This window comes from Chiloscyllium punctatum, chromosome 7, assembly GCF_047496795.1.
Source record: "Chiloscyllium punctatum isolate Juve2018m chromosome 7, sChiPun1.3, whole genome shotgun sequence".
Classification (NCBI taxonomy): Eukaryota; Metazoa; Chordata; class Chondrichthyes; order Orectolobiformes; family Hemiscylliidae; genus Chiloscyllium; species Chiloscyllium punctatum.
This window is the reverse complement of record NC_092745.1, coordinates 51,471,785-51,498,296: the sequence shown is the minus strand read 5'-3', so window position 1 is coordinate 51,498,296 and position 26,512 is coordinate 51,471,785. Positions and strand designations below refer to the sequence as shown.

General features: G+C 40.4%; 1 protein-coding gene across 2 annotated transcripts in view; it reads left to right on the top strand.

Moving 5' to 3' along the window:
- The window catches only part of tsen15 (TSEN15 tRNA splicing endonuclease subunit), a 63,570-nt gene that overhangs the window by 24,049 nt on the left and 13,009 nt on the right, over positions 1-26,512 (top strand). Inside the window, exons 3-4 of one of the 2 annotated variants that reach the window (XM_072573533.1) lie at positions 2,653-2,788; positions 12,628-12,694. In XM_072573533.1, the coding sequence (XP_072429634.1) occupies positions 2,653-2,788; positions 12,628-12,694 (203 nt within the window). The remainder of the gene's footprint in view (positions 1-2,652; positions 2,789-12,627; positions 12,695-26,512) is intronic. The other variant, XM_072573532.1, reaches the window with a different exon arrangement.

Genomic DNA, 26,512 nt, shown 5'->3' with positions numbered 1-26,512 from the left:
TTTGCAGATGTTGCCAAAATTGGAGGTGTAGTGGACAATGAAGCGGGTTACCTCAGGTTACAACAGGATCTTGATCAGATGGGCCAATGGACCGAAAAATGGCAGATGGAGTTCAATTCAGATAAATGCGAGGTGCTGCATTTTGGGAAAGCAAATCTTAGCAGGACTCATACACTTAATGGTAAGGTCCTAGGGAGTGTTGCTGAACAAAGAGGCCTTGGAATGCAGGTTCATAGCTCCTTGAAAGTGGAGTCGCAGGTAGATAGGATAGTGAAGAATGCGTTTGGTATGCTTTTTTTTTATTGGTCAGAGCATTGAGTACAGGAGTTGGGAGGTCATTTTGCGGTTAGGCCACTGTTGGAATATTGCGTGCAGTTCTGGTCTCCTTCCTATTGGAAAGATGTTGTGAAACTTAAAGGGTTCAGAAAAGATTTACAAGGATGTTGCCAGAGTTGGAGGAGTTGAGCTATAGGGAGAGAATGAACAGGCTGGGGCTGTTTTCCCTGGAGTGTCGGAAGCTGAGGGGTGACCTTATAGAGGTTTACAAAATTATGAGGGGCATGGATAGGGTAAATAGGCAAAGTCTTCCCTGGGGTTGGGGAGTCCAGAACTCGAGGGCATAGGTTTAGGGTGAGAGGGGAAAGATATAAAAGACACCTAATGGGCAACATTTTCACACAGAGGCTGGTACGTGTATGGAATGAGCTGCCAGAGGATGTGGTGGAGGCTTGTACAATTGCAATATTTAAAAGGCGTTTGGATGGGTATATGAATAGGAAGGGTTTGGAGGGATATGAGCCAGGTGCTGGCAGGTGGGACTAGATTGGGTTGGGATATCTGATTGTCATGGACGGGTTGGACCGAAGGGTCTGTTTCCATGCTGTACATCTCTATGACTCTAAAACTAAGATCTATTACAGTCTGAGGCCTGACCTAAATCTTGGCTATAAATTGTAGATACTGGATTAATGGTGCTGGAAGAGCACAGCAGTTCAGGCAGCATCCAACGAGCAGCGAAATCGACGTTTCGGGCAAAAGCCCTTCATCAGGAGTCTTATAAATTGTAAATAGTTCATGTCCAGCATTCGTCCTTATGGCGCTCAATAAATTACACCCATCAATCCCAAAAATGACCTGCAATCTGCAATGAGGAGATGAAACACAGACTGGGTGACCACTTAGTCCATAAAAATGACCCCAAGCTTCCAGCTGCCTGCCACTTCAATGCACCACTGTGTTCCCATGCCAACATTTCTGTGTAAGGCCTGCTGAGGTGCTTCCTTGAAGCTCAATGCAAACTGGAGGAACAACACCTTATCTTCTGCTGAGGTATCTTTCAGCTTTCAGAACTCGCAGCATGAATACTCTCCTCCATATCCGTTATCCTTCCCCAAACTGCATGCTCCTGTTCTGTATGGGTTACTCACAGCACAGCCGACCCATTTTCTCCTATTCACACTTCTCATGAGCGCCTATGCAGCATTTATTTCCCTCTTGGTTTATCACCAACAATCCTTTTCTTTTTTTTCTTTCTCTCTATCTCTATCTTTCTCAGCACCGTCTCCATATATTCGACTTACTCCCCCACCCTAAGCCATCAGCTGCTTTCAGTTCTGATGAAGGGTCACTGGACTCAAAATGTTAACTCTGTTTTTTGCTCTCCTCAGATGCTACCCGAAATGCTTATTTTCTGCAGCATTCTCAGTGTTTGCTCCAAATCGCCAACATCTTCAATTGTTTGTTTTAGTTTAGTGCCAAAAATTCCTGTTTATTCTTATTCCCTGTTTTTATCCACTAACCAATTCTCATGAAATGTTTCACTAATTTCATGAGCCCTAATTTTGTGTCACAATGTCCTGTGTGTGTATTACAAATGCTTTCTGAAAATTCAGATACACTGCCTCCCCCCCCCCACCACCACCACTGCCACCACCTTATCTCCTGTCGTAGTTACACACCTAATAAAAACTTCTGTCAAGCACAACCTTCTTTAACTAAACTTTGCATGTGTAGCATTTTAACAGAGCACTGAGTTTCTTCTGGTATTTGATTTTTAAAATCTGAATTTTGTAATATTTCTCTCTGACAGTTTGGGTTTGAATCCTCTCCTGAAAATGTGTTGCTGGAAAAGCGCAGCAGGTCAGGCAGCATCCAAGGAACAGGAGAATCGACATTTCGGGCGTCAGTCCTGAAGAAGGGCCGATGCCCGAAACGTCGATTCTCCTGTTCCTTTGATGCTGCCTGACCTACTGCGCTTTTCCAGCAGCACGTTTTCAGCTCTGATCTCCAGCATCTACGGTCCTCACGTTCTCCTTGAATCCTCTCCTGCCCAACATTATTTTCCCTTTAATCTTTGAGTTGAGCAAAACTATTCATACTTTGCACTAAACTGATGTTCTTGTTTGGACATGTTGTAGTGGCAGACTTTTGAGAGGAAAATGTTGCAAGTAGTAAAATAAGCGTGATTTCATTTTTAACAGTTGGACTTTATTTCCAAAATGTAAGTGAACATTTGATTTGTAGGCTGATTTTCGCATGCGGAATGTAGAAAATTATTCTTTTCATATTTCTCTTTGTTCAAAGATTCTACTCTGAGAAACAGGTGATTCCTGTCATTGTGTTCAAGCTAACCAGTTCCTTATGATTTTAAAGCCAGGAACTGGAAGGATGTGATCTACAAGGGTTCAGAAGAGCTTCAATTGATCTATCTGCAGGGTTGCCCGGGTGAGCAGGAGGAAATGGAACTGGTGGTGCCAATGCCAATTCATATGACATTGAGTCATGAAAGGTAAGCATTGTACTGAGATAGTGGTGACTCATGAATTACCCTGCAAATCTATTGAAAAGACACGCTGGGCAGAACCAGGCCGTTTTCTATTTGAGAATGGTAACTTAAATGTTTCACATGTATTGTGCAGATGGCTGTGCCAAGTAACTTCCTTGTAGAGATGCAAATGACATAGTAGAAACATTCAACACATCAAGTAGCATCTGTGAAGAAAGAAATTGAGTTCCCTGCTCATGTGAAGGAGCAGAGAAGGTTGCAGAATGGAAGGATTATGGTAGAATCATGTCAGGAAGAATCCACTGTTTTCCTGACAACGTAGGAATTAACCTCTGGCCGAGAAGGCCCAAACTGCACCTTCCTGGCGTACTACTAGTTGAGATTTTAAGAGGTCACTTAATTACCACATAAGGGTCTCTCTCAGTCACTGTCACAATTCGGGGTGGCACGGTGGCTCAGTGGTCAGCAGTGCTGCCTCACAGTGCCAGGGACACTAATTTGATTCCACCCTCTGGTGACCTTTTTTTTCTGGAGTTTGCATGTTCTCCCTGTGTCTGCATGGGTTTCGTCTGGATGCTACTGTTCCTCCCACAGTCCAAAGCTATGCAGGGTGGATGGATTGGCCATGCTGAATTGCTCATAGTGTCCAGGGATGTGCGGGCGAGGTGGATTAGTCATGGGAAATGCAGAATTATAGGGATACAGTGGATCACTCTTTAGAGGATTGGTGGACTCGATGGGCCAAATGGCTTGCTTCCAAACTGTGAGATTCTATGAACTGTGTACCCAGTTTCGTGACAACAGTGAGCAGTGGCAACCATTTGTGTGTTTGTGTGTGAACGCATCTCTGCCCTTGTTTCCAACCCCTGTGCCTGTAGCCTGCACTCAGTAATGTCACCTTGCCTGCTGCTCCTACACCTTGGCAATGTTGAGCTATCAGCACCTCTGGGGCAGTGCTGTTGGATACAGTGGGGCTGTGGGACATCACTGTCCCAGGGTGTGATGCATTGAAAAACCCACTGGATGACCCATTATAAGTGCTTGATTATTGCAGTGCAGGACTGGTGGGCTTTTCAGCTTGTGGTGATGGGCACCTGCCATCACATTTGCAAATAAAAATTGGAAGACCTTAGCCAACAATTCAGATCGGTGACCTTTTTATCAAATCTGGAAAGCACTGTGTTGTGATGAATGGATCTTCTCCACGTATCACTTTATAAAATAACTAAAACTCTTTCTGATGCTGTCAGCCTTTATCCTTGTAATATCATGGTATTTGTTAAATTTCTTTGTTGGCCTGTAACGATATCAGATGATTCCTGATAGTTGATAATCCTGTTTCCTGTGACTTAATTCTATAAATACCCTGTCATCCATTTTAAACACATTGAACTGCATGTTCCTTTTTCTTGTTTCTTTACATCTTTCACTTTACCTGGAAGACTCAGGATTCTGTGATAATGGTTAACTAAACCTCAGTAAAATGTTTGGACACCTGTACTAATGGGGGTAACTCGTCACCTAGGGGGTGGTGGAGAACATTGCTCATTGTAAGTGTAAAGACTTCAAAGTCCTGGAGGACTATAGGGCTGCTCTCTGGTTAGAGATAGATGACTGGTGTGAGTTTAACCTGAGTGTTGTCAGGCTTCCGGCAGGAATGAGAAGGCTGGACCTTCATGGTGGCGTCAGCACATATGGAAGTCACGCTGTTGTCACTCTGCATCGCAAACCAACTGTCTTGGTCTAATGAGAGAGCCACTCCGTGGTCCCCAAGGACTATAGCAACTTTACTGATTGTACACAAGGATCGCTATTCATCCCTTTTGAAAATGGCCAATTCACAAGTGTGAGATTCTGCCTGTCTCTAAGGTAGAAATTCCCCCGTGTGTTGGGTCGGTGTGAGAGCGTTTTTTACTTCTAAGCAGAAAATCAAATTAAATCTGGCATCCTATTTTCTGGGCATTTTAGCAAGATAAAGTAAATGCAATGTGAATGGGGCATTAGTATAATCCAAACAGTAATCACCTTACAAGGAACCCTTTACAGAAAATGTCATGTTCTCAGCAAATCTAGCGAGCTCTCATCACATGGATGAGGAGTCCCAGTGAATAGTTGTAAGTCAAAAGATTTATTCAGCTTGAAAAATACAAAAAAAAACGATTTGCCAGACATACACGCAACTCACTGTTGCTATCTCATTGTTAAATTCTTTTTTTCTAATGAAAAATATTTCTGTGCTAGATGCTAACCCCTGTTAGTCAAACTTGTCATCAAAAGTAGAATTGTATTATGTTTTATTTTAGATAAAAGTTAAGCATAAACCGTATTTATAATTTTGATTGAACAGTAACCGGAGTGCCCAATATGGTTTTGGATAATTGGGTTTGTGGTATTCACACATGAGACTACTGTGCAGTGGTTATGTTGTCAAAGGGATAATAAAAGATTGAGTGGTGGAAAAGAGTCATATTCATAGCTAATAAATGGAGGCTGTTGTATGTCTGTCGGTTAACTGAATATTAGTGTGCTTACAAACCATGGAACTCAAAGTCCCAGATTTAAACCCTAATCTGTTCATCGACAGAAGCTATCTCCTGACTTTCTGAAAATACTACACTTGCAAATCCAAAGTGTCGGCAGTATTTTGTTTGTCTGTAGTACTTCTCACAATCACGGTAACATAAAGTCATGGTTCATGCGACTAAAGGGACAGGCGCTAAAATATTGACTGCATTTGTAAAATTGGACCTCCACGAGGGAGCGAAGACACTAAAGAGGAAATAGTAGTTTAGTACCGAAGCCAAAAATTCTTAATTTTGTGGTAAGAATTCGAGCAAACTTTGCCTGGCTTTCTCATTATTCCATCCTAAATGGTGAGGAAAGAACCTCCCAGGACGATATGGAATTCTGAAACCATGTTGTCCAGATCTGAGTACTTCACACTATACCCTCTAATCTTGATGCTTATATTTCATTTTACAATTGAATTATCCAATAATTTGATTAAGCATAACAGAATACACAGAAAACCAGAGCGATTAGTGCTCAAATTGAAATACACGATTATCTAAATTAAAGTCTTTGGATTGAGAAGATTGTAGTCAGGATTGTGTTGAAGTTTTCATTGTTTTAATGCTCAATTTCAGCATTGACTTGCAATATAGAATTCTACTAAGTGTTGTGTTTTGGATTGAATTTCTGTTCTACTTGTGAGAATTTCTTAGTTTGAGTTTTATGTAAAGTGGAATCCAAATTTTTTAATGTACAAAATGCTGGATGTCGCTTTTTTTAAAAACATAAGAAATTGGAGGTAGTGAATGATAAGGAAAAATGTAAGTTTCAAATGCAGGCTATGTAATTTAGGTAATTTCACTTTGGTTAAATCCATCTGATTGTCTGAAGGGGTTAATTTAACACTTTCAATGAGTTCAAGTGCTTCAGGCTTTGCAGAGATGCATCATAGGTAAGACTGGGACACTGAATTATAAATAATATCCGATTTTATTGATTGTAATCAAGTAAGGTGGTGCACTCCTCCAATAACTAAGAATTATTTAAGTAACAAAAAATACGGAAGCTATACTTCTGTAAGAGACCGTATCTTTTTTATGGACTATGGATTGAAAATGAGAAAAATATATGCTTTAAAGGTACACTAAGTTAGTTGCAGCTTTGGAAAAACAGGTGAAGCTAACCTATGTATATGAAACAATGTTGTTTTTGGCAATACTTTGCCCAGATAATCTGGGGCCACCTATGTGTGTTCATAGGAATTTTGCTCAGTAAGTCTTTGATAGGCTTTTCATAGACCATAGTTGTTGTGAGTTCAGGAGAGCTCAGCATAGCATAGCCTTTGGACAGGTTGCAGTTTAATGCTGATTTTATGAAGGTGAAGAAAAACTGACAAGTCCCAGTAAGCTTAGCAGCATCAACATCTCTCTCTCTGTTTCCTTGCTCTGAAAAATTCACTTCTCCAACTTTGTGTCAAAACAGCAGGGAAGGACAACATTGACTTCCTAAAATAAGGAATATTAAGCTCATAGGAAAAGAAAAACCCCAGGTCCAACCAAACAACAAGTAAACCACAGACTGGTCAATGGTGTGCAGAAGCATTAAAACATCATTGAAGAAAGGAAAAGGATTATAGAACTAACTCATCTGCTTTGTGATATTGAACTGATGATGCAAACTATGTTTTTTATTCCCCCCTCCTCAAATAATAGAGCATAGAACGTTACAGCACAGTACAGGCCCTTTGGCCCTCGATGTTGTGCCGACCTATGAAATTAACCTGATGTCCATCTAACCTACACCGTTCCATTATTATCCATATTAATGTCCGATGCTGATTTAAAGGGCCTTAACATCAGCGAGTCCACTACTGTTGCAGTCAGGCTGTTCCACGCCCCTACTACTCTCTGAGTAAAGAAACTACCCTTGATATCTATCCTAAATCTATCACCCCTAAATTTAAAGCTATGTCCCGTTTGTCTTTGTTTTGTGTGAGTCTTTGTTTGCATGTGCGTATGTGGTGCTTCTAATCAATCATTTGTTGTTGGCTGACATGCTCGTAGTTTGGTTTGTAAATGTTTTAAGATTGAATTGAATTTATTGTCACGTGTACCGAGGCACAGTGAAAAGCTTTGTCTTACGAGCAATACAGGCAGAACACAGAGTTAAGTAGCATAGATATTTAAATAATAGGCAAACAGCAGCAAAAACAAAAACACAGGTACAGGCGAATGTTAAGAGTTTGAGTCCATTCAGTATTTTAACAACAGGAGGGTAGAAACTGAACATTGTCAGTGTCACACTGTCAAAATACACAAAATGGCACGTTGACTTTGTTTCACTGGTAAAATGAATGTGTTTGTACATGTGGCTAAAACTAGATTAACTACATCTTAAACCCAGAATTGCTTGCAGGTTTCTCATCGTAGTCTCTTGAAGGAATGGCCTACTAATTGAAACAGTTTTCTTTAGATCACTGAAGTAAGTAAGGTGTAAATGCATTGGGACTATTTTAGCACACATTTATCTGTGGTGCGTTGAAAACTTTGCTGTACCTTAGTAGGGTTTGTGTGCTGGAAATATTGCTCTTGTGAGAGAGTTATGCCATTTTAAAGGACCGCTTGCTTGGCACTCCATTCAGTAGCAGCTGTGTGCATTATCTACAAGGCTCCTTAGACAGCAGCTTCCAAACCCATTGCCAGCAAGAAGGACAAAGGAATGCCACCACCTGAGAGTTCCCCTTCAAACCACTCACATCCTGACTTGGAAATATATTGCCTTCCTTCAGTGTTGCTGGGTCAAAGTCTTGGAACTCACTATGCAATAGCATTGTGAGCCTACCAACAACAAATGTACTGCAGGAGTTCCAGAAGGCAGCTCGCCACAAACTTCTTAAAGGCAACTAAGGATGGGTAATAATTGCTGGTCCCAAAAGCATCGCCCACATCCCATGAATTGTTTTTTTTAAAAAGCATGATCAGTGTGTCTTCATCATGGAAAGTGTTGAAAGACGAACCTCTGTTAGACACACAAGAGACTCTCAAATCTTCCATGGATAACATCAAGATTTGGGGAAGTTAGTCAAGCCAAGCAACAGCTTGTCCGACATAAAAGCGCGTCTTGGTAAACTAATTATCCCACTAATGTGAGATGGAGAGGGATAATTTATTCATTGCAACACATGAGGGAGGGCTTGAAGTGAAGTGACTTTTGATTATAATGTTCACTTGCATCTGGTCTCATCTTCCAAGTGTGTTTTTAGTGAATCTTCAGGCTGAAGAACTGCACATTAAAGATGATTCTGGCCTAACGAGTCTCTCCTGTAAGTAAACTGTTGGAATCAGCTGCAATGTTGCTTTTAAAGGATGATTGTCGGGCGACTTAAATCGATGTACCAGCCGATACTATGGATTACTTGTTAGATGGGTTTAATGAAAAAAAATTATTAGCATGTTCAGTTCAGATGATGGTGTACTGCTGTTAAATCCCCGCTCCCTAGGTTGCTCTCTTTAATTAGCTACTGGGCACATTGCTGAATGTAGCACACATTGGTTGCTAATGTGAGTGCTTGTATCGCTGAACCTGAGGAAGTTTCTAAGGCTGAGTTATGCATGGTTTATCCTTGCTGAGGTTTTATGTTTGTGAATTTAATTGGTTATAAAATTTCCATTGATAATATAGGTACGACTCTTAAAACATTCAAAAGAATGTTTAAAAAAAAACCCTGTTCATAAAAAGATTTCAAAATTCAGATTCTGAATACTTTATGAATAACCTACAATTTCAAAACTGTATTTCAGTTATACAATCGAATTAAATATTATAAATTGCAGAACGACTAGGCTTGCTTTGGTCTTGACAGTGATGATGCTAGAATATACTTTGTTATACTGTTAGATTCACTGACCTTTCAGGTAGTGCTTCAATATTAAAAGAAGCAAACCTTCTGATTTTTAAAAAATTTAATGGCTACTTTTAAATTAAATTGAATATTTTGTCTAGGTAAGATAAATCCCATAGTGGTAGTAATTAGATGACTTAGATTAGATTAGATTACCTACAGTGTAGAAACAGACCCTTCGGCCCAACAGGTCCACACCGACCCTCCGAAGAGCAACCCACCCAGACCCATTCTGCAACATTCACCCCTGACTAATGCACCTAATGCAATTTAGCATGGCCAGTTCACCTAACCTGCATGTCTTTGTGACTGTGGGAGGAAACTGAAGCACCTGGAGGAATCCCTGGCAGACACTGGGAGAATGTGCAAACTCCACACAGACAGTTGCCCGAGGCGGGAATTGAATCCGGGTCCCTGGCACTGTGAGGCAGCAGTGCTAACCACTGAGCCACCGTGCCACCCAAGTAATCTGCTTGTTTGTTTATTTTAGTTAAAATGAAAGAAACTTTTTAAAACTATCTTGTACAATTTAAAAGTAAATTGTCTTTTGGGGCTGATTCTATTTTGAAATCTTTGTTAAATATTGTGAGAAAATAGCATTGTTTATCTTGTTTTTGGCATTACTCTTCAGTGTTTCACAGGTACAATAATGGGCTTTTGTCGAAGTGTTGAATTCTTTGAAGCAACAATGTGATTTTTTTTTCTGCTGAACTGTCTGACGTTTAACTTGTGTTGATTCACTGATTCACTGATTTTAAAAACCTTTTTCAGAAATGTATCATTTGCCCTGAGCTACTTGCGGCATTCTGAGCAGCTCTTCACAGGGCGCAGGTACAGCACAGGTTTACATTGCTGCCACCTGCTGCCATGTTTCTTTCTCTAGCTTGGCAAGGCAATCTGTTTTACAGAACTTGACATAGGCCTCGTTAACTATGCAATAAGTCAGCGAAAATTGAGGAGGGCAGCTCTTTGTTTTTCATTATCTCTTTCTTTCTCTCTCCCTCTACTTTCCTGTTCTTTAATTTCTTTTGTCTTTATTTCCCTCTTGCTCTCTATCTCTGACTCGCTATTTCCAGATCCCTGTCTGACACTGGGAACTTTGGCAATTCAGTTTGGAATTCTGTTTGAGATTAGATTAGATTAGATTACTTAGTGTGGAAACAGGCCCTTCGGCCCAACAAGTCCACACCGACCCGCCGAAGCGCAACCCACCAATTCCCCTACATTTACCGCTTTACCTAACACCACGGGCAATTTAGCATGGCCAATTCACCTGACCTGCACATCTTTGGACTGTGGGAGGAAACCGGAGCACCCGGAGGAAACCCACGCAGACACGGGGAGAATGTGCAAACTCCACACAGTCACCTGACTACGAGGACTTATCAAGCAAGTCTGACCAGGGATCAGCTCTGGTCCTCCTATTATTGCATGCTTTGTGTCACCACGAAAACTAGATTCATTCTGCAACCAGTGTACATTTGCAGGCCATCAATATTTACAGGGCTTGTGTGATCCACTGCCCTGTATGATTTATTCCATACTTCGTAAAGCATAATTTTGCAGAGGATCTAACTCTGCAGTGTACTAGTTTTAATATGGAGTAATGACATGAAGAGAGAAGCGTGAAAAGAATGTTGAGTTGGCATTGAAAACTAAATTCATTCAGCCGAATCATTTGATATATTGTTCCTTAAGAAAATGCTGGGAAACGTCATGTCTTCTATACTGTATTTGTACATAAATTTACCTTGATAATGATGAGGGAACATACTCTTTATTTACTTTCAAAACAATCAGACTATTGAAGCGTCAGCAACTTCAAAAGGAGGCCAGTTTCTGTCATTCGAGAAGTCTGTATGTGCAGTGAAATCTCTCCCAAATCTTAGTAAATGGATATTTCTTCTTCTTTCTCAAAGAACTGACCGGGTACTAATTTAACCTGAATATGTACCTAGCCGTGCAGTCTTCTCTGAACTAATAATATTTGTGTGTGAAACAGCCAGCTTTATTTGGTGATGTCTTTTCATTTGATCAACTGGTGTTTGCAGCTATTTACCACAAACTGGACTCTCAAATGGATTCATTCTTGGAGGAGTCTGTAACCTGTTTCAAAAACCTGGCGACTCAAGGCTGGCACCAGAAAGCCATCTTTATTTAGGATATTTTTACAAGTAAAATAAATGTAACATTCCTCAGTCTCATGGTATGCAAGCCAGCATCGTACTGCTTCGGAACCTCCTTTCTATTCAGATATTCTGATTCCAACTTTTGTTTTGGTGCTTTTCCTACTTGCCTGGATTTGGAGGAAGAGGAATGGGCAACGCAGGAGGAGATTTAGCTTCAGAGGTGGATGAGGTGCATATGGCTCTGAACCAGATTTCATTTCTGAAAGGGGATGGGAGGAGGCAAGAGGTTGATGAAGACGTGAGGGGTCAGAATTAGAAGAGTGACACTATGCCAGGGCCGGTCTCCTTTTGGGAAGGGAAACTGGTCTGGCTCAGTGCTCGCTTTCATCGGTGTACCCTGTTTGCATGGTGGGGGGGTGGTGTGGAAATATCAGAGAGCGATCTTTTGTTTCAAGTTATGGGATACCAGTGTGTCCTTGTGGATAAGATGCTGGAAGAGGCACCAGTTCCAGAGTAGTTTGGTGTGTCTGCATTTTACCCTCACTGGGTGGAAGGGATATGATTGGGTCGGGCAACATGCAAACGTCACTCTATTTTTATGGGTCATGTAAATTTATCCTTATAAGGGAAAGGAGGTGTCAATTAATTCAGGGGAGAAAGGGGTAGTTTACACTCATTCTATGGAATAGTCGGTAGGATATTGTCTTTAAGCTTTATCTATTTCAAACCCACCCACTCCCACTTGACTACACCAACTCCCAAACCCTCACTCCTGTAAAAACCGAAGAATCAAAGAATTTTTTTTACATCAACTGCTCTTCTCCACATGAATTCTCAAAATTTCTATGACGATGATTATGTATAAAAATCAAATTCAATCTTTTCTGCCTTGATTGAAGATTGGCATAAACTGTGTTTTTCAAACACATCAGTATCAGGAATTCTAGTAAAATGAGAGGCAGCATTGGATTAAAGAGTTAGGAAAAGGGACTCGAGAGATGACTAAAGCAAAATCAGTTCTTAATGTAACAGTCATATCTCTGAGTCTGAAATGTTCTTTTTCCTAACTTCTCCAACCCATTTCTTTCTTTCTTTTTGGGAAAATAGTTCACTCAAACTATAAGTGATTAAAAACAATGTTCCCCCTTTCCCTTCAGACATTCACTGTTTGGTGTGATTTTGTCAGGATGCTAAGTATGCACCACATCTTAAAAAGGGGGCAGAATTGGCTGTAAGAAAATCTTTTTTTATATATATAAACATTTTTTAAAATTCTAATGAGATTTTTTTGTTGATTTTAGGTTCAACCATCAAAACCATAGTGGGAGCATGTTAATCAATATGCATCAACTAGAAAAAACAGCTGAAGTATGCTGATGATATTTCATTCTTATTGAGTATGAGCTTAATGGAAGGGATGATTTTAGTTTTAACATCAGGAAAACTTGTTGATCAAATCTTGGCACTATGAAACATTTTCAAAAATTAAGCGATTAGCAGTTGTTGAATGGCAAATTCCTTTTCCTGTTTCCTTCCTCCACATCCTGCAGTCCTTGTCTGTGGCTCACAGAAAACAGTGAACGATGGCCTATTCAATTTTAGAGGACTCTACAGCTGAGCATATTACAAAATCTATAATTATAGGTGAAGGTAAATTACACTGACACAGTGCCAGAGACAAACTGCAATGCTGTTCATCAAACATATCTTTACAACAAGATCGCTGACTGATTCTTTGCACACAAGGGTGTTGAACACTGGTTAGAAATTGGAATGCTACAATTAATGTGAGACAAATTGGGACAGAATGTGGCCTTTTTTGTAACAAAAGTGTTATAACATGGAAGGATTGTGGTGGTCTGTGGTTCTAAATTCCACACACTGTATATTTACTCACAAGGCCATGAGGAGCTTTAGGTTTTAACAGAATGGAAACTGGTTGGTGTGATCTGTCTTTGCCCATGTTTATGCATTACATGATCAGTGTTATGCCTAAGTTTTTCTGTCCCGTATCCTTCTATTTCTCTTAATTCATGTACATATTTGACTTCCCCTTCAGTGCAACTAAAAGCACTTCTTGCAGCAGCAAGTTCCACATTCTTGGCATTTTTAAGAAAAGGCATACAAATTGTTATTTCTTTTTGTTTTCATCATTATTTGCCTTAATTGGACTAATTATTAGGTGCAATATGGGTGATTTCAATTAACACAGATGGCTAGATCATTACAGAGTAACCTCATCTCTGATGATCTTTAAAAATAATGGGTGGATGCTTTAATGGAGGTCACTTCCTGATTTCTGGTAGATTCCCTTTCTGCTTGCAGGAAAAAGAGTGTGGGTGGATCATGCAGGCAGGAAAACACCAACTCACCAGGGCCATTTAAGGTTTGATTTGTTTTAAAATAGTGATGGAAAAGGATAGACCAGATCTAAAAGTTGGACTTCTAAATTAGTTGAAAGCTAATTTTGACGGTATTAGGCAAGAGCTTTCAAAAGCTGATTGGGGGCAGACAGGTAAAGGGATAGAGTTAAGGAGAATCCAAAGGGACTTTATAAATACATTAAGGACAAAAAGGTAACTAGGGAGAAAATAGGGCCCCTTAAAGATCAGCAAGGTGGCCTTTGTGTGGAGCCCCAGGAGATGGGGGAGATACTAAATGAGTATTTTGCATCAGTGTTTACTATGGAGAAGGAAATGAAAGACATAGAATGTAGGGAAATAGATGGTGACATCTTGAAAAATGTCCATATTACAGAGGAGGAAGTGCTGGATGTCTTGAAACGCATAAAAGTGAATAAATCCTCAGGAGCTGATCAGGAGTTCCCACAGAACTCTGTGGGAAGTTAGGGAAGTGATTGTTGGGCCTCTTGCTGAGATATTTGTATCATCAATAGTCACAGGTGAGGTGCCGCAAGACTGAGAGTTGGCTAACGTGGTGCCACTGTTTAAGAAAGGTGGTAAGGACAAGCCAGGGAACTATAGACCGGTGAGCCTGACGTCAGTGATGGGCAAGTTGTTGGAGGAACTCCTGAGGGACAGGATATACATGTATTTGGAAAGGCAAGGAATGATTCGGGATAGTTAACATGGCTTTGTGCATGGAAAATCATGCCTCACAAACTTGACTGAGTTTTTTTGAAGAAGTAGCAAAGAGGACTGATGAGGGCAGAGCAATGGATGTGATCTATATGGACTTCATTAATGCGATTGACAAGATTCCCATGGGAGACTGGTAGTAAGGTTAGATCTCATGAAATACGGGGAGACCTAGCCATTTGGATACAGAACTGGCTCAAAGGTAAAAGACAAGAGTGTGGTGGTGGAGGTTTTTTTTTCCAGACTGGAGGCATGTGACCAGTGGAGTGCCACAAGGGTCGGTGCTGGGTCCACTACTTTTCATCATTTATATAAATGATTTGGATGTGAGCATAAGAGGTGCACTTAATGGTAAGGTCCTAGGGAGTGTTGCTGAACAAAGAGACCTTGAAATGCAGGTTCATAACTCCTTGAAAGTAGAATCGCGGGTAGATAGGATAGTGAAGAAGGCATTTGGTGTGCCTTCCTTTCTTGATCAGAGTATTGAGTACAGGAGTTGGGAGGTCATGTTGCAGCTGTACAGGACATTAGTGAGACCACTGTTGGAATATTGTGTGCAATTCGGCTCTTTCCTATCGGAAGAATGTTGTGAAACCTGAAAGGGTTCAGAAAAGATTTACAAGGATGTTGAGGGTTGGAGGATTTGAGCTATAGGGAGAGGTTGAATTGGCTGGGGCTGTTTTACCTGGAGCGTCGGAGGATGAGGGGTGACCTTATAGAGATTTATACAATTTGTGAGGGGCATGGGTAGAATAAATGGACAAAGTTTTTTCCCTGGACTGGGGGAGTCCAGAGCTAGAGGGCATAGGTCTAGGGTGAGATGGGAAAGATATAAAAGAGACCAAAGGGGCAACCTTATCATGCAGAGGGTGGTATGTGTATGGAATGAGCTCCCAGAGGAAGTGGTGGAGGCTGGTACAATTGTAACATTTAAAAGGCATCTGGATGGGTATATGAAGAGGAAGGGTTTGGAGGGACGTGGGCCAGGTGCGTACATGTGGGACTAGATTGGGTTGGGATATCTGGTCGGCATGGACAGGTTGGACCGAAGGGTCTGTTTCCATGCTGTACATCTCTATGACTCTCTATTAATGCTGTATTCACACAGACTCCATTTTTAATATTCCAAGTGTCTTAACTTGGTGTCAAGAGTTAGGAATTTATGGCAGTGACGTAAATGCTCATTAAGTTGGATACAGTCAGAATCTAAAGTTATTTAAATTCCCAGTACTATAAAATGAAAAAAAAACCTTGGCAATAGCTGTTCATTGGACAAAAATAGACAGTCGTTGCTGAAGTGCATTAATTGACTGGCCTTCTGATGTAATTGAGAGAAAACAACATTACTATCTGGTCCTGCAGTTTCAAAAGACTTCATTGTTGTACTTTCAACATGCTCTGCCTATTACAGATGCTTGGCTGAGTTTGAAAAGCTCCAAACCAGTTATCGTAGCAGAGGACTGAGATCACAGTTTGATCATTTTAAGAAGTCGAAAAGAATTCGCTACCTTTGTGGCCACTGTGTAAAAGTTCGCATTTGAACCAGGTTGACCACTTGAGTGAATTTAAAATCTTTGATGGGTTTCATGAATGGAAATTTATTTTGGTGTATCAGTGAGAGCTGTCTTAGATTGTTTGTTTAAAAATTCATTAATTGTTTCAACTCCAAGTGACTCCTGGATCTGTCCATTGTGGATACTGAAGGGTCATGAAGGTGGTATGGAAGCTATAAGTAGCATTGAGGTGGAATGGGGTTATGAGGTGCAATCTGAGGGGTCATGAGGGGATAAATAGAAAGATGAATATTAGATGGCTTAACAACCTCTTATAAAATTGGCCTGAAGTCTTCGAACCGACACGAGCCCTGTAACCAACCTGTCTCAACACTTTCCTAACCCTAAGTCTGCCCACTGACTGAAAATCTTGCCTGTGGAGTTTCTTTCACTGATCCTACACTTTCTGTCCCCAAGGTGAAAATCTAGCAGTTGCCGTTGAGGTAGTGCTGGCAATTGTTCTCCATTGGAGACATTTTAATTGTAAAGATATCCAGCAGGCTCAGTGAAGTTGTTGCTGATTTGCATTTAAACAGTTTTTTATTCAGAGAAGTGTTCTTTTTAGAATTTTGAGAGATGCTAATAGTCAAGGTGCTTGTTTGGAATGTTTGTTTTTTTTTCCATTATGCAATACCGTGTACATAGATTCCGACATGCGCAGTGTACTTGTGTACATTTAGCAATGTCTTAGTCTGCCCAAAGTTAGTTAATCTGTTTTTGTTTTAAACACAAGCTTTTAGTCATCTGCTTTTAAGTTTGAAGAAGCGGTTATTTTGACGGCCATTTTTACCTTTTGAGGGAATGAGAACATTCTGAACTGGATATGTTTTTAATATTCTGTTATTTTAGTGTCTTTCTGGGGTCTGTGGTAAATCTAACTGCTGAATGCAGGCCCTTGTGACGTTGCCACTACAGGACTCATGATTGGCACTTCAGCTTCAACTCTGGAGCAGCAGTATGTAGTACAGTTTTGGAGTGGAATTCTAAGTTCCTTGTGTGTTATGTTGGTAAGACATTTTGCAGACTTGGAGCACTCATGACCTCATACCTTCAGCCCTCGGGTTTCACTTTTAGTGCAAATATTTTCAAAATAAATCTAGAACTATCTACAAGCTGGAGGTGGAGACTAAATATTTATATATTTGGAAATTGTATCCTCTTGTACATCTGACTGTGGAAGATCTTATTCAAAAAAATGTAATGGCTTATTGTGTCTTACCATATGATGCTCCTTCATAAACTTGGAATAGTGCAATATTCCAACAAGTGCATGTGTTTTAGAAAATAAAATACAATGTTCTGAATCACAATTATTCCACTCTTGGTGGCTATACCTTCAGTTGCCCAAGCCCCAAGCTTTGGAATTCCCTACTACATGTCTCCACCTCACTGCTTAGCTTGTCTCCTTAAAGACACGTCTTTAAATTTCAACCATTGGCTCTTGTGACACAGTGTTAGTGTCCCTACCACTTCACCAGGATGCCCAGGTTCAAGACCCATCTCTTCCAGTGGTATATAATGACAACTTCTGAACAGTTACTTTAGGAAACAAAGCTATGATGAAGTTTTTGGTCAGCTGATTTATATTTCCTAACGTGGCTTGGTGTCATATTTTGTTACATCATGCTCTCATGAAGGACCTTGAGTCCTTTCATTATGTTAAAGGTCCTATTTAAAAGTAAGTTTTTTTTTATTTTCTATGTTCCATTTGATAATGGCTGACAGCTGCATTGAGTTAGCTATGCTGCAAAGGCAAATTACAATCCATTGTACTTTTGTAATGGTGGCTGCTATTGTACTTGTTTACTTAAAGTACGTTTATGTGGGTTTTTGTTTTGCTGCTCCTTTCGAAGTAATGATGTACTAATTACCTAACAGCAAGATATTACTTGACCCGGGAATAAAGCCAAGAACCACAAATTTGGTGAAATCATCGCTATTTTTTTCAATTTGAACAATCAGTGGGATTTTTTTTAAACTAGATATTGTACAATAACTAAATCATACTTGTTATTTTTTGGATTTGGTTTAATCTTTAATGCAATATGGTATTGCAGTTAATATATTAGTGAGTTTTGAGAAGATTTGTAGCTCAGGTTGAAGTTCTGGACGTAGGTTTGCTCACTGAGCTGGAAGCTTCATTTGGACACTCACTGAAGATGCTACCTAGTAGAGTGATGAAACGTCTGAAAACGAACCTTCCAGCTCAGTGAGCAAACCTACATCCAGCAGTTAATATGTAGTTAACATAATTATTTGCTGGTCCAAGCTGGGATATTTGTTGAATTGTTGGAACAAACTGTGATTTCCTCCTCCTGCCACCCCTGTCAAAATGAAACAGGTTGAGCCTTGTTCACGTAGCCCTGTGCATGCTCCATGTTTTCAATAAGGTACATTACTGCATTAGTTTCCTACTTGCCTTTCAAACAAGTAAAAAAGAGACCAGGCAACACAGCTATTGGGAGAGAGATGGGAGGGTGATCACTGTTCAGCTTTTAAATTTAGTAACCTTAATAGAGAATTAGGGAACAATTTAGCTAGGTGATTAGCAAGTAGTTAACACTCCGGAATTTAATCTGCACTTTAGCCAAGGTAGACTTGGCTATTGAAACTGTAACTCAGCAGGTCTGGCAGCAGCTGTGAAGAGCGAAACAGAATTAATGTTTCAACTCTTGAAGAGTCATACTGAACTCAAAATAGGTCTGCTGATTTTCTCCAGCGCTTTGTTATTATTTCAGATTTCCAGCATTGGCAATATTTTGCTTTTATTAGACTTGGTGCCTGCTTGCCTTATTTTGTACTATAGTAAAATCATAGCATAAGCTAATATTAAATAATACAGGATACTATCTGAATAAGAAGAATAGAGTTACTCACCTTGCTTTCTTAATTTTTCAAACACGCCATTAAGCAACTAATTACTTTGGAATTTTGGAAGTCGAGTAATCTGATTATTTTTACCACTTTGCTTGAGAATTTCAAAACAAAATTCTCATGATTTTAATCCTATTTTCAGAACTCATTAATGCAAGCTTCCCAAGGAAGTATTTTTACATCCTCCCAAACAATAGTGCTATATAATACCAGCCGAATGATGAGCACACAATGCTTAGTTGGGTATTAAATTAAACAATTCCATTCTTCCTCTGTGCTTGACACTGTAAGAAGACATTTGAGCACAAGCGTTGATTGTTTGCAATATGTTCTCTTGGGAGGAAGACTGGCATTCAGTTTTGCTATTCAGATACTAGGAATGTGACCTGTGACATTTTTCTATTCTGCAATCTCCTTCTCAGGGTTGTAGTGAACCAGGGACTGATCAAGACTGAAAATGTGCTTCAGGCACTGTACAGAAGGAGGAACAGCAACAGGGTTCTGCAATTAAGCTTTCTATATCCATGTGGGATAAAAATTATTTCACAAATGCGATACAAGTCAGTCAATGCTCTTAATAGGTTGGTTGGTTTTGTTCTTCATCCATTGTTTAATTTTGCAGTGAAATGAGACAGTCTGCAAAAACCTCCAATGACTATAATTGACAAGTTAATTACTGGCAATTAAACATGTTTACATATTATTTTGCCCGTCCCCAGCCAACCACCATATGTGGATAGAAATACAACGATGGGCCAGTCTCCAAAATAAATTCATGAGATGTTGTTCTTTTGAGCTTGCGCTGAGACTCGCTGATACTCCACAGCAGGCCTACAACAGAAACATTGGTGTGGGAACACAGTAGAGTGTTAAAGTGGCAGGCCAACTGGATGTTCAGCGTCATTTTTGCAGACCGAGCGTAGGTGTTCTGCAAAGTGGTCACCCAGTCTGTGTTTAGTCTTCCCAGTGGAGAGGAGACCACATTGTGAACAGTGAATACAGTAAGCTAGATTGAATGAAGTACAGGTAACTGCTTTATCTGAAAGATATCTCTGGGGCATTGGATCGTGAGGAGAGAGGAAGAAAATGGACAGGTATTCCACTTCTTTAATTACGTGGGAAGGTGCTGTGGAAGTCTGAGGCGATGTTGGGAATGGAGGATGCGTGGATAAGAGTGTCCCAGATGGAACTGTCCCTGTGGAATGCTGACAAGGGAGAGGAGAGGAATATGTAGCTGATTGTGGCAACCTGTTGGAGGTGACAGAAATGGCAGCTTACAATTCTTTGCATGTGGAGGCCAGTAAATGAGGTCCAGGGGACTGAATGATTGTTGTGGAAGGGAAGGATGAGGGCAGAAGCACGGGAAATGGGTTGAACATAGCTAAGGGCCCTAATAATCACAGAAGCAGAGAATCCTCGGTTGAGGAAAGAGTTGGATGTTCCTGAAGACCCCCTGCAGAAGGTGGCATTGTCCAAACAGTGGAATAGACACACAAACACTGGGAGAGTGGAATGGAATCTGTACAGGATGCAGAGTCTGAGAATGTATAATTGAAGTGACTGGGTGTCAGATATTGGTGGCCAGCTTATCCCCAGAAATTGAAATCGATGTCAAGGAAAGGAAGGGGGGAGCGGCTGGAAATTGGAAGCAAAATCGATAAATGTTCCCAGTTCTGAACTAGAGAAGGAAGCAACACCGATGAAGTCGTTGATATACCAAAGAAACAACTGTGGGAGGGACTCTAGTGGATTGGAACAAGGAAAATTTCCATGTACTCCTCAAAGAGACAGCAATACCTGGGGCCCATGCCAGTACCCATGGCCACATCTTTGACCTGAAGAAAATGAGAGGAGTTAAAGGAGAAGGTTTTCAAAGTAAGGTTGAGCTTGGCCAGGCAGAAAGGGTTCTGGTAGATGAGGGAAGTTCAGGCCTTCTTTTCAGAAAGAATTGGAGAGCCATGAGACCATTCTGGCATGTAAAAGGATTGCATATCTGTGGTGAAGAGGTGGCTGCGAACTGGAAATTTTGAAACTGACAAAGCTTGAGAAGAATTATGGATGTAGGTGAAGAGGGACTGGACAAAGAAAGAATTGAGTAGAGATAGTCAGAAATAGATTCTGTTGGGCAGGAACAGGCAGAAACAAAGGGATGGTGGGCAGGGCGGGGGGTGGGGGGGGGGAGACTCTGTCCAAAGAAATAGGCACAGAGGCAGATGTGACAGATGACGAGTTCAACATCATGCCATGCCTGAAATTGATTGAAGTGGGGCAGAGAGGATAAAGCTGAGATCTTTGTTGAACATTCAGTATCAGAGAGTGGAAGATCAGAGGGGAGAGTAAATACCCGACAAGTACTCTTCCCACAGATGCTGCCAGACCTGCTCAGTTTCTCCAGCAGTTTCTGTTTTTGTTTGAGTTTGATTAGTTCAGAAATAGAATATTTGAAATGACTCTTGCAAAACCTCTTTTGTCCCATACATGCTGGAATTCTGCGGCTAACTGAATATAGGGTAAGATTTAGGACTATCAGCTCGCAGGATATGTACAAATACTTCTGCAAGCACCAATAGACTGCACAACAGGTCAAATAGCCTCTTTCTGTCCTGTTTCATATTTTCATTTAAAAATGGCACTTGCCTGTGAACACCTTTGGTTATATTTTGTTTGATGCGTGCTGTAGTTTCTTCTAGTACATAGTGAATAAATTGCATTACAAATCTAAAACATTTTAAACTGAAGTCTGCACTGGATTAGATCAAAACTGTGTATAACCTGTATATCCTACTACTTAAACTAGCGAGTGCATCTGACCCAGGTCAAAGCTCACAAGGTGGAACCCTATGACAGAAGTTCCTGCATCTCTTCAATTCTGAAGTGCTATGATCTGTGTTTAACATGATGTTTGACAGGTCTTGGTCCTGCACTTCTGTGATCTAAAGCTCTTACTAATGGCTAACCTGCTCTGTGGTTAATCGAGTCCTGTTCAAACCTCTCAAATGCCTGGGTTAGTGGCACAAATTGCAGCTACTTAAGTCACTAAGGTGTGTCAGGGACACAAGCTGCTGGAGCTGTACCTGCACATTCTCTGAGTCCAGAGACTCCATCTCAAATGTCAGTCACTTAACTTTATGCATCAATCCTGTCTGCTTGTTTTCTTTACCACTTGGTCCTTTTTTATTGATATGGTATGCAGATATTTAAACACTTATTGCCAAGCCATTATTCTTTTAATTACACATCAGTTCATGGAAGTGGTCGGAAGTTCATCGTAGCAAGATAATCCTTTGTGTTTTTCCAAAACTTCTATGATAAGGGTTTCTTCGAGAGCTTTGAATCTCCTCTTTTCTACCTGTCTCCACACATGCTTAAAACTAGGGCTGTTCTGTTATGCTGTTACACTCCATAGGTTTAATTTTTCTATGTATACACTTTAACAAATGGAAGATTTATAGTTTCCGTGGTAAAGACGTTGAAAGCATCTACAGAATGAAATGCGTATTCTCTTTTTTTAAAAAAAACTCCATTGATTTTCCAGTGGATGGGTATGGGGAATGTTGTTTAAGAAAAAATATTTGTTTTTTTTTCCTTGGCAAATGTATATCAGATCAGTTGAGTCAGAGTAATGTTTAGTTAATGAAAATTGTTCAGAATAATTCTGTTGACACTGTTTTGACTCAGAAGCCAATGATAATTATATCCATTAAATTTGAAGGTGAAAGCTGCTGTCAGTTAAGTGTCCTGACCAAACATTTGTGAATCGAGAATAGCATATTGTGGAACTGCATTGTTGCGCAAGATGTATCTTTTGTTCTATTGACTATTTGAAGTGAAATATACTCATTTTAAAGGTATAATTTGCAGTTAAGTTATCTGATTCTAATTTCTGTTAAAGTCAACACCACAAAAAGTGGAATCTTGTTTGTAATTTTTTTTCTGGGGATCAATTAGTAAATTTGGTTATTTTGTTTCATTGTTGCAAGCACTCTGAGGAAACCGTCTTTCAAAATGTAAAGATCCAATTACTAGTCCATTAAGTAATCTGAACCGTGTATACACAATTGGAATATAAAAGGTTTGTTCTCCAAATGTGTCTCCTCACCCATGCAGAAGGAAATTGGACACTCAGTATGCATTTGTAATACATTCCTAATTTATTGGAATCTCTGACTTTGGATCTCTGCCATTGCTGATTCATCACCAGTGCCTGGTAAAGGTTATATTTTTAATTCTAATTCCCGACAGTAAATACTTTGTACGGCATTGAGTGTGTGCTGATTACATTAAATTATTTCATTTGGAGAAAAGCTTGTGGTGCATTTTGGAAAAGAGGCAAATAGAATTCATTCTGGAGAAATGCAAGGTTATGCATTTTGGGAGGACAAATGAATTGAGGAAATAAACAATAAACTTGGAAGGAACCAAAACGAGTAGAGGAATTGAGAGACCTTGGAGTGCATGTTCGCAAGTCGGAGAAGGTGGCAGGGCAGGTAGCTCAACTGGTAAACATAGAGAGGCAAAAGTGGAGATCAGAGTCCAGATTAGAGTGGTGCTGGAAAAGCGCAGCAGGTCAGGCAGCATCCGAGGAGCAGGAAAATCGACGTTGTGGGAAAAAGCCCTTCATCAGCCCTTCCTGATGAAGGGCTTTTGCCTGAAATGTCGATTTTCCTGCTCCTAGGACACTGCCGGACCTGCTGTACTTTTCCAGCACCACTCTAATCCAGACTCTAGTAAATATGGAGAGGCCACTTATCAAGTGGTATAGATTTAAGGTGAGTGGTAATAGAAGGATTAGAGGGGATGTGAGTAAAAGTTTCCACCCAGAAAGCACCGGGTGTCTAGAATTCACTGACCAGTTTGGTGATGGTGATGAAGCCTGCAGCTTGTTTAAAAGGAACCTGGATCCACACCTGACCTGTTATACACTGCAAGGCCAAGGGACCAGTGCTGGAAAGTGGAATTAGAATGGGTGGCTGGTTTATTCGGCTAGTGCAGAGACAATGGGCTGAATGGCCATTTAGTATTTTAGCACATTATGATGTTCTATATTTCCTGCTTAGCATAGTGCATATTGAGAGGGGAAGTTTGCTGGTGGGGAAACTATGCTTCCTGGAATACAATCATATTTTTATTTAAAATTAGACTGGATTCTGATGTTTGTAATTTCCAGACACAATGGGCTGAATGGCCTTTTCTATGCTGTACGTTTCCTGTGATCTTAGTTTAACTTGCATTGGAGAGGTAACTCTGCTTAAAATAAAACCTATGATCTGATTGTATGCGAACATTTCAACTGTGAAATCTTTATCATTAACCTGAAGTATTTGGAACAATTATCAATGTGAACCAGCTGTTAATCATTTTGGAGTAAAAACTGTATAAGAAATGTTTGATTAATGAGTACTACTGAGTGATGGCTCAAGCAAATGCAGAAACTTGCCTCTTGACCTGTCCCAGTATAATGTGTTTATTGCTAATTATCCCACATGGTTTTTGTCCATGCAAAATTCAACAAAGGATGCCCTTTCTAAATATCCTGAAATTTATCACAGGCCCATTGTCTTCATCACTGCACTTGTGTACTGGGCTATGACATGCTGTTGCCAAAATGTTTGCAGTACAGAAACAGACCATCCACATTGGTCTATAGATATTTTAAATTAACCTAATCAGGCATGTTATGACACCTATGGAGCTGGTGGTACTTAAACCCAGGCCTTCTGGCTCAGAGAATGGGACACTACTTCTGCGGAACAAGAGCCTTTATGCCAGTTCTACATGACCCCTTCATTCAACGACTGTCAACATATCCTTTCTCCCTCACATGCTTAACTAGATTCCCCTTAAGTGTGTCTATGCTGTTTGCCTGAAATACATACGCAGTCTCTCACTATCTCAGCTAGTCGTGATGGCAGAGAGTTCTTCTGGCTCAAGTTTCACTAAATTATTGAAATTTTATGAAGTACTTCACATCGTGGTGTTCTATATTTCCTGCTTCTTAGCATAGTGCATATTGCGAGGGGGAAGTTTGCTGGTGAGGGAATTGCGCTTCCTGGAATATGATATTTTTATTTAAAATTAGACTGGATTCTGATGTTTGTAATTTTCAGTAGTGTTAGGTAAAGATTAATTGAGTAGGCAAAACAAGCCAGTAGCCAAGTTCACTGCTCTGAACAAAATATTGCAATGTTGATCAAAGGGGTGTTGATATGTAAGTGACTTTAATTGAATTCCTGAGAAGAAAAAGTGAGAAAAAAGTTTAATGTAACAAAACTAAACAAAGTAAGAGGCAAATTTACATCTCATTGAAGAAAGAAGCAGATGCTACATTTTGCTGCTTCAAGGTGAGCATTCCTGGAAGAGAAGTAGCAGTGAATGAAATACCAAAGCAAAAGGAAAGTATTCAATTAGAAGCAAGTCCAAGTAGGTTAATTTCCTGTTATTTGAGAAAAATCTTCTTTGTTTTATTATAACTTAATGCTGCCCCATTCTTTAATAGGTACCTTTTCTACTTCAAACTGTATATTTAGCATAACTCTGTTTGTGGCTGGGTAATGACCATGGCAAGCTTGTACATCTTTTATATCAATGATTTGAATTCAGTTGTTCTGCATCTCCAGGGCTGGTAAATAGAAACAGAGAAGATAGGAGCAGGAGAAGGCCATTCAACCCTTCAAGTCTGCTCCACCATTCATCATGATTATGGCTGATAGTACAGCTCAATAGCCTAATCCTGCTTTGTTCCCATAACCTTTGATTCCATTCACCCCAAGTGCTATATCCAGTCACCTCTTGAATACATTCAATGTTTTGGAATCAATTACTTCCTGTGGTAATGAATTCCACAGGCTCACCATTCTGTGGGTGAAGAAATGTCTCCTCATCTCCGTCCTAAATGGTCCACCCTGAATCCTCAAATTGTGACCCCCTGGTTCTGGACACACCCACCACCCTCCCTGCATCTATCCATTCTACTTGTGTTAGAATTTTTTCAGTCTCTATGACATTCCTCCATCAGTTGTCTGAATTCCAGTGAAAACAGTCCTAACCTTGTCAACCTCTCCTCATATATCAGTCCCGGAATCAACCTGGTAAACCTTTGCTGCACTCACACGAGAGTAAGAGCATCCTTCCTCAGAAAAGGAGACCAAAACTGCACGCAATATTCTAGTTGTGGCCTCACTAAGGCCCTGTATAACTGAAACACATCCCTGCTCCTGTACTCAAAATCTTTCACAATGAAGGCTGACATACCATTTGCCTTCTTTACCACCTGCTGCACCTACATGCTCCCCTTCAGCGACTGGTACACAAGGACACCCAGGTCCCACTGCACACTCCCCTTTCCCAATTTACCGCCATTCAGGTAGTAATCTGCCGTCTTGTTTTTGCTTCCAAAGTGAATAACCTCACATTTATCCAAGTTATACTGCATCTGCAATTGATTTTACCCACTCACCCATCCTTCATGCTGAAGGATCTCTGTGTCCTCATCACAGTTCACCGTCCCACCCAACTTGGTATCATCTGCAAACTTTGAGATGCTACATTTTGTTCCTTCGTCCAAATCATTAATATATATTAGTGAATAGCTGGGGTCCCAGCACCGATCCCTTTGGCACCTCACTGCCTGCCAATTTGAAAAGAACCCATTGATTCCTGCT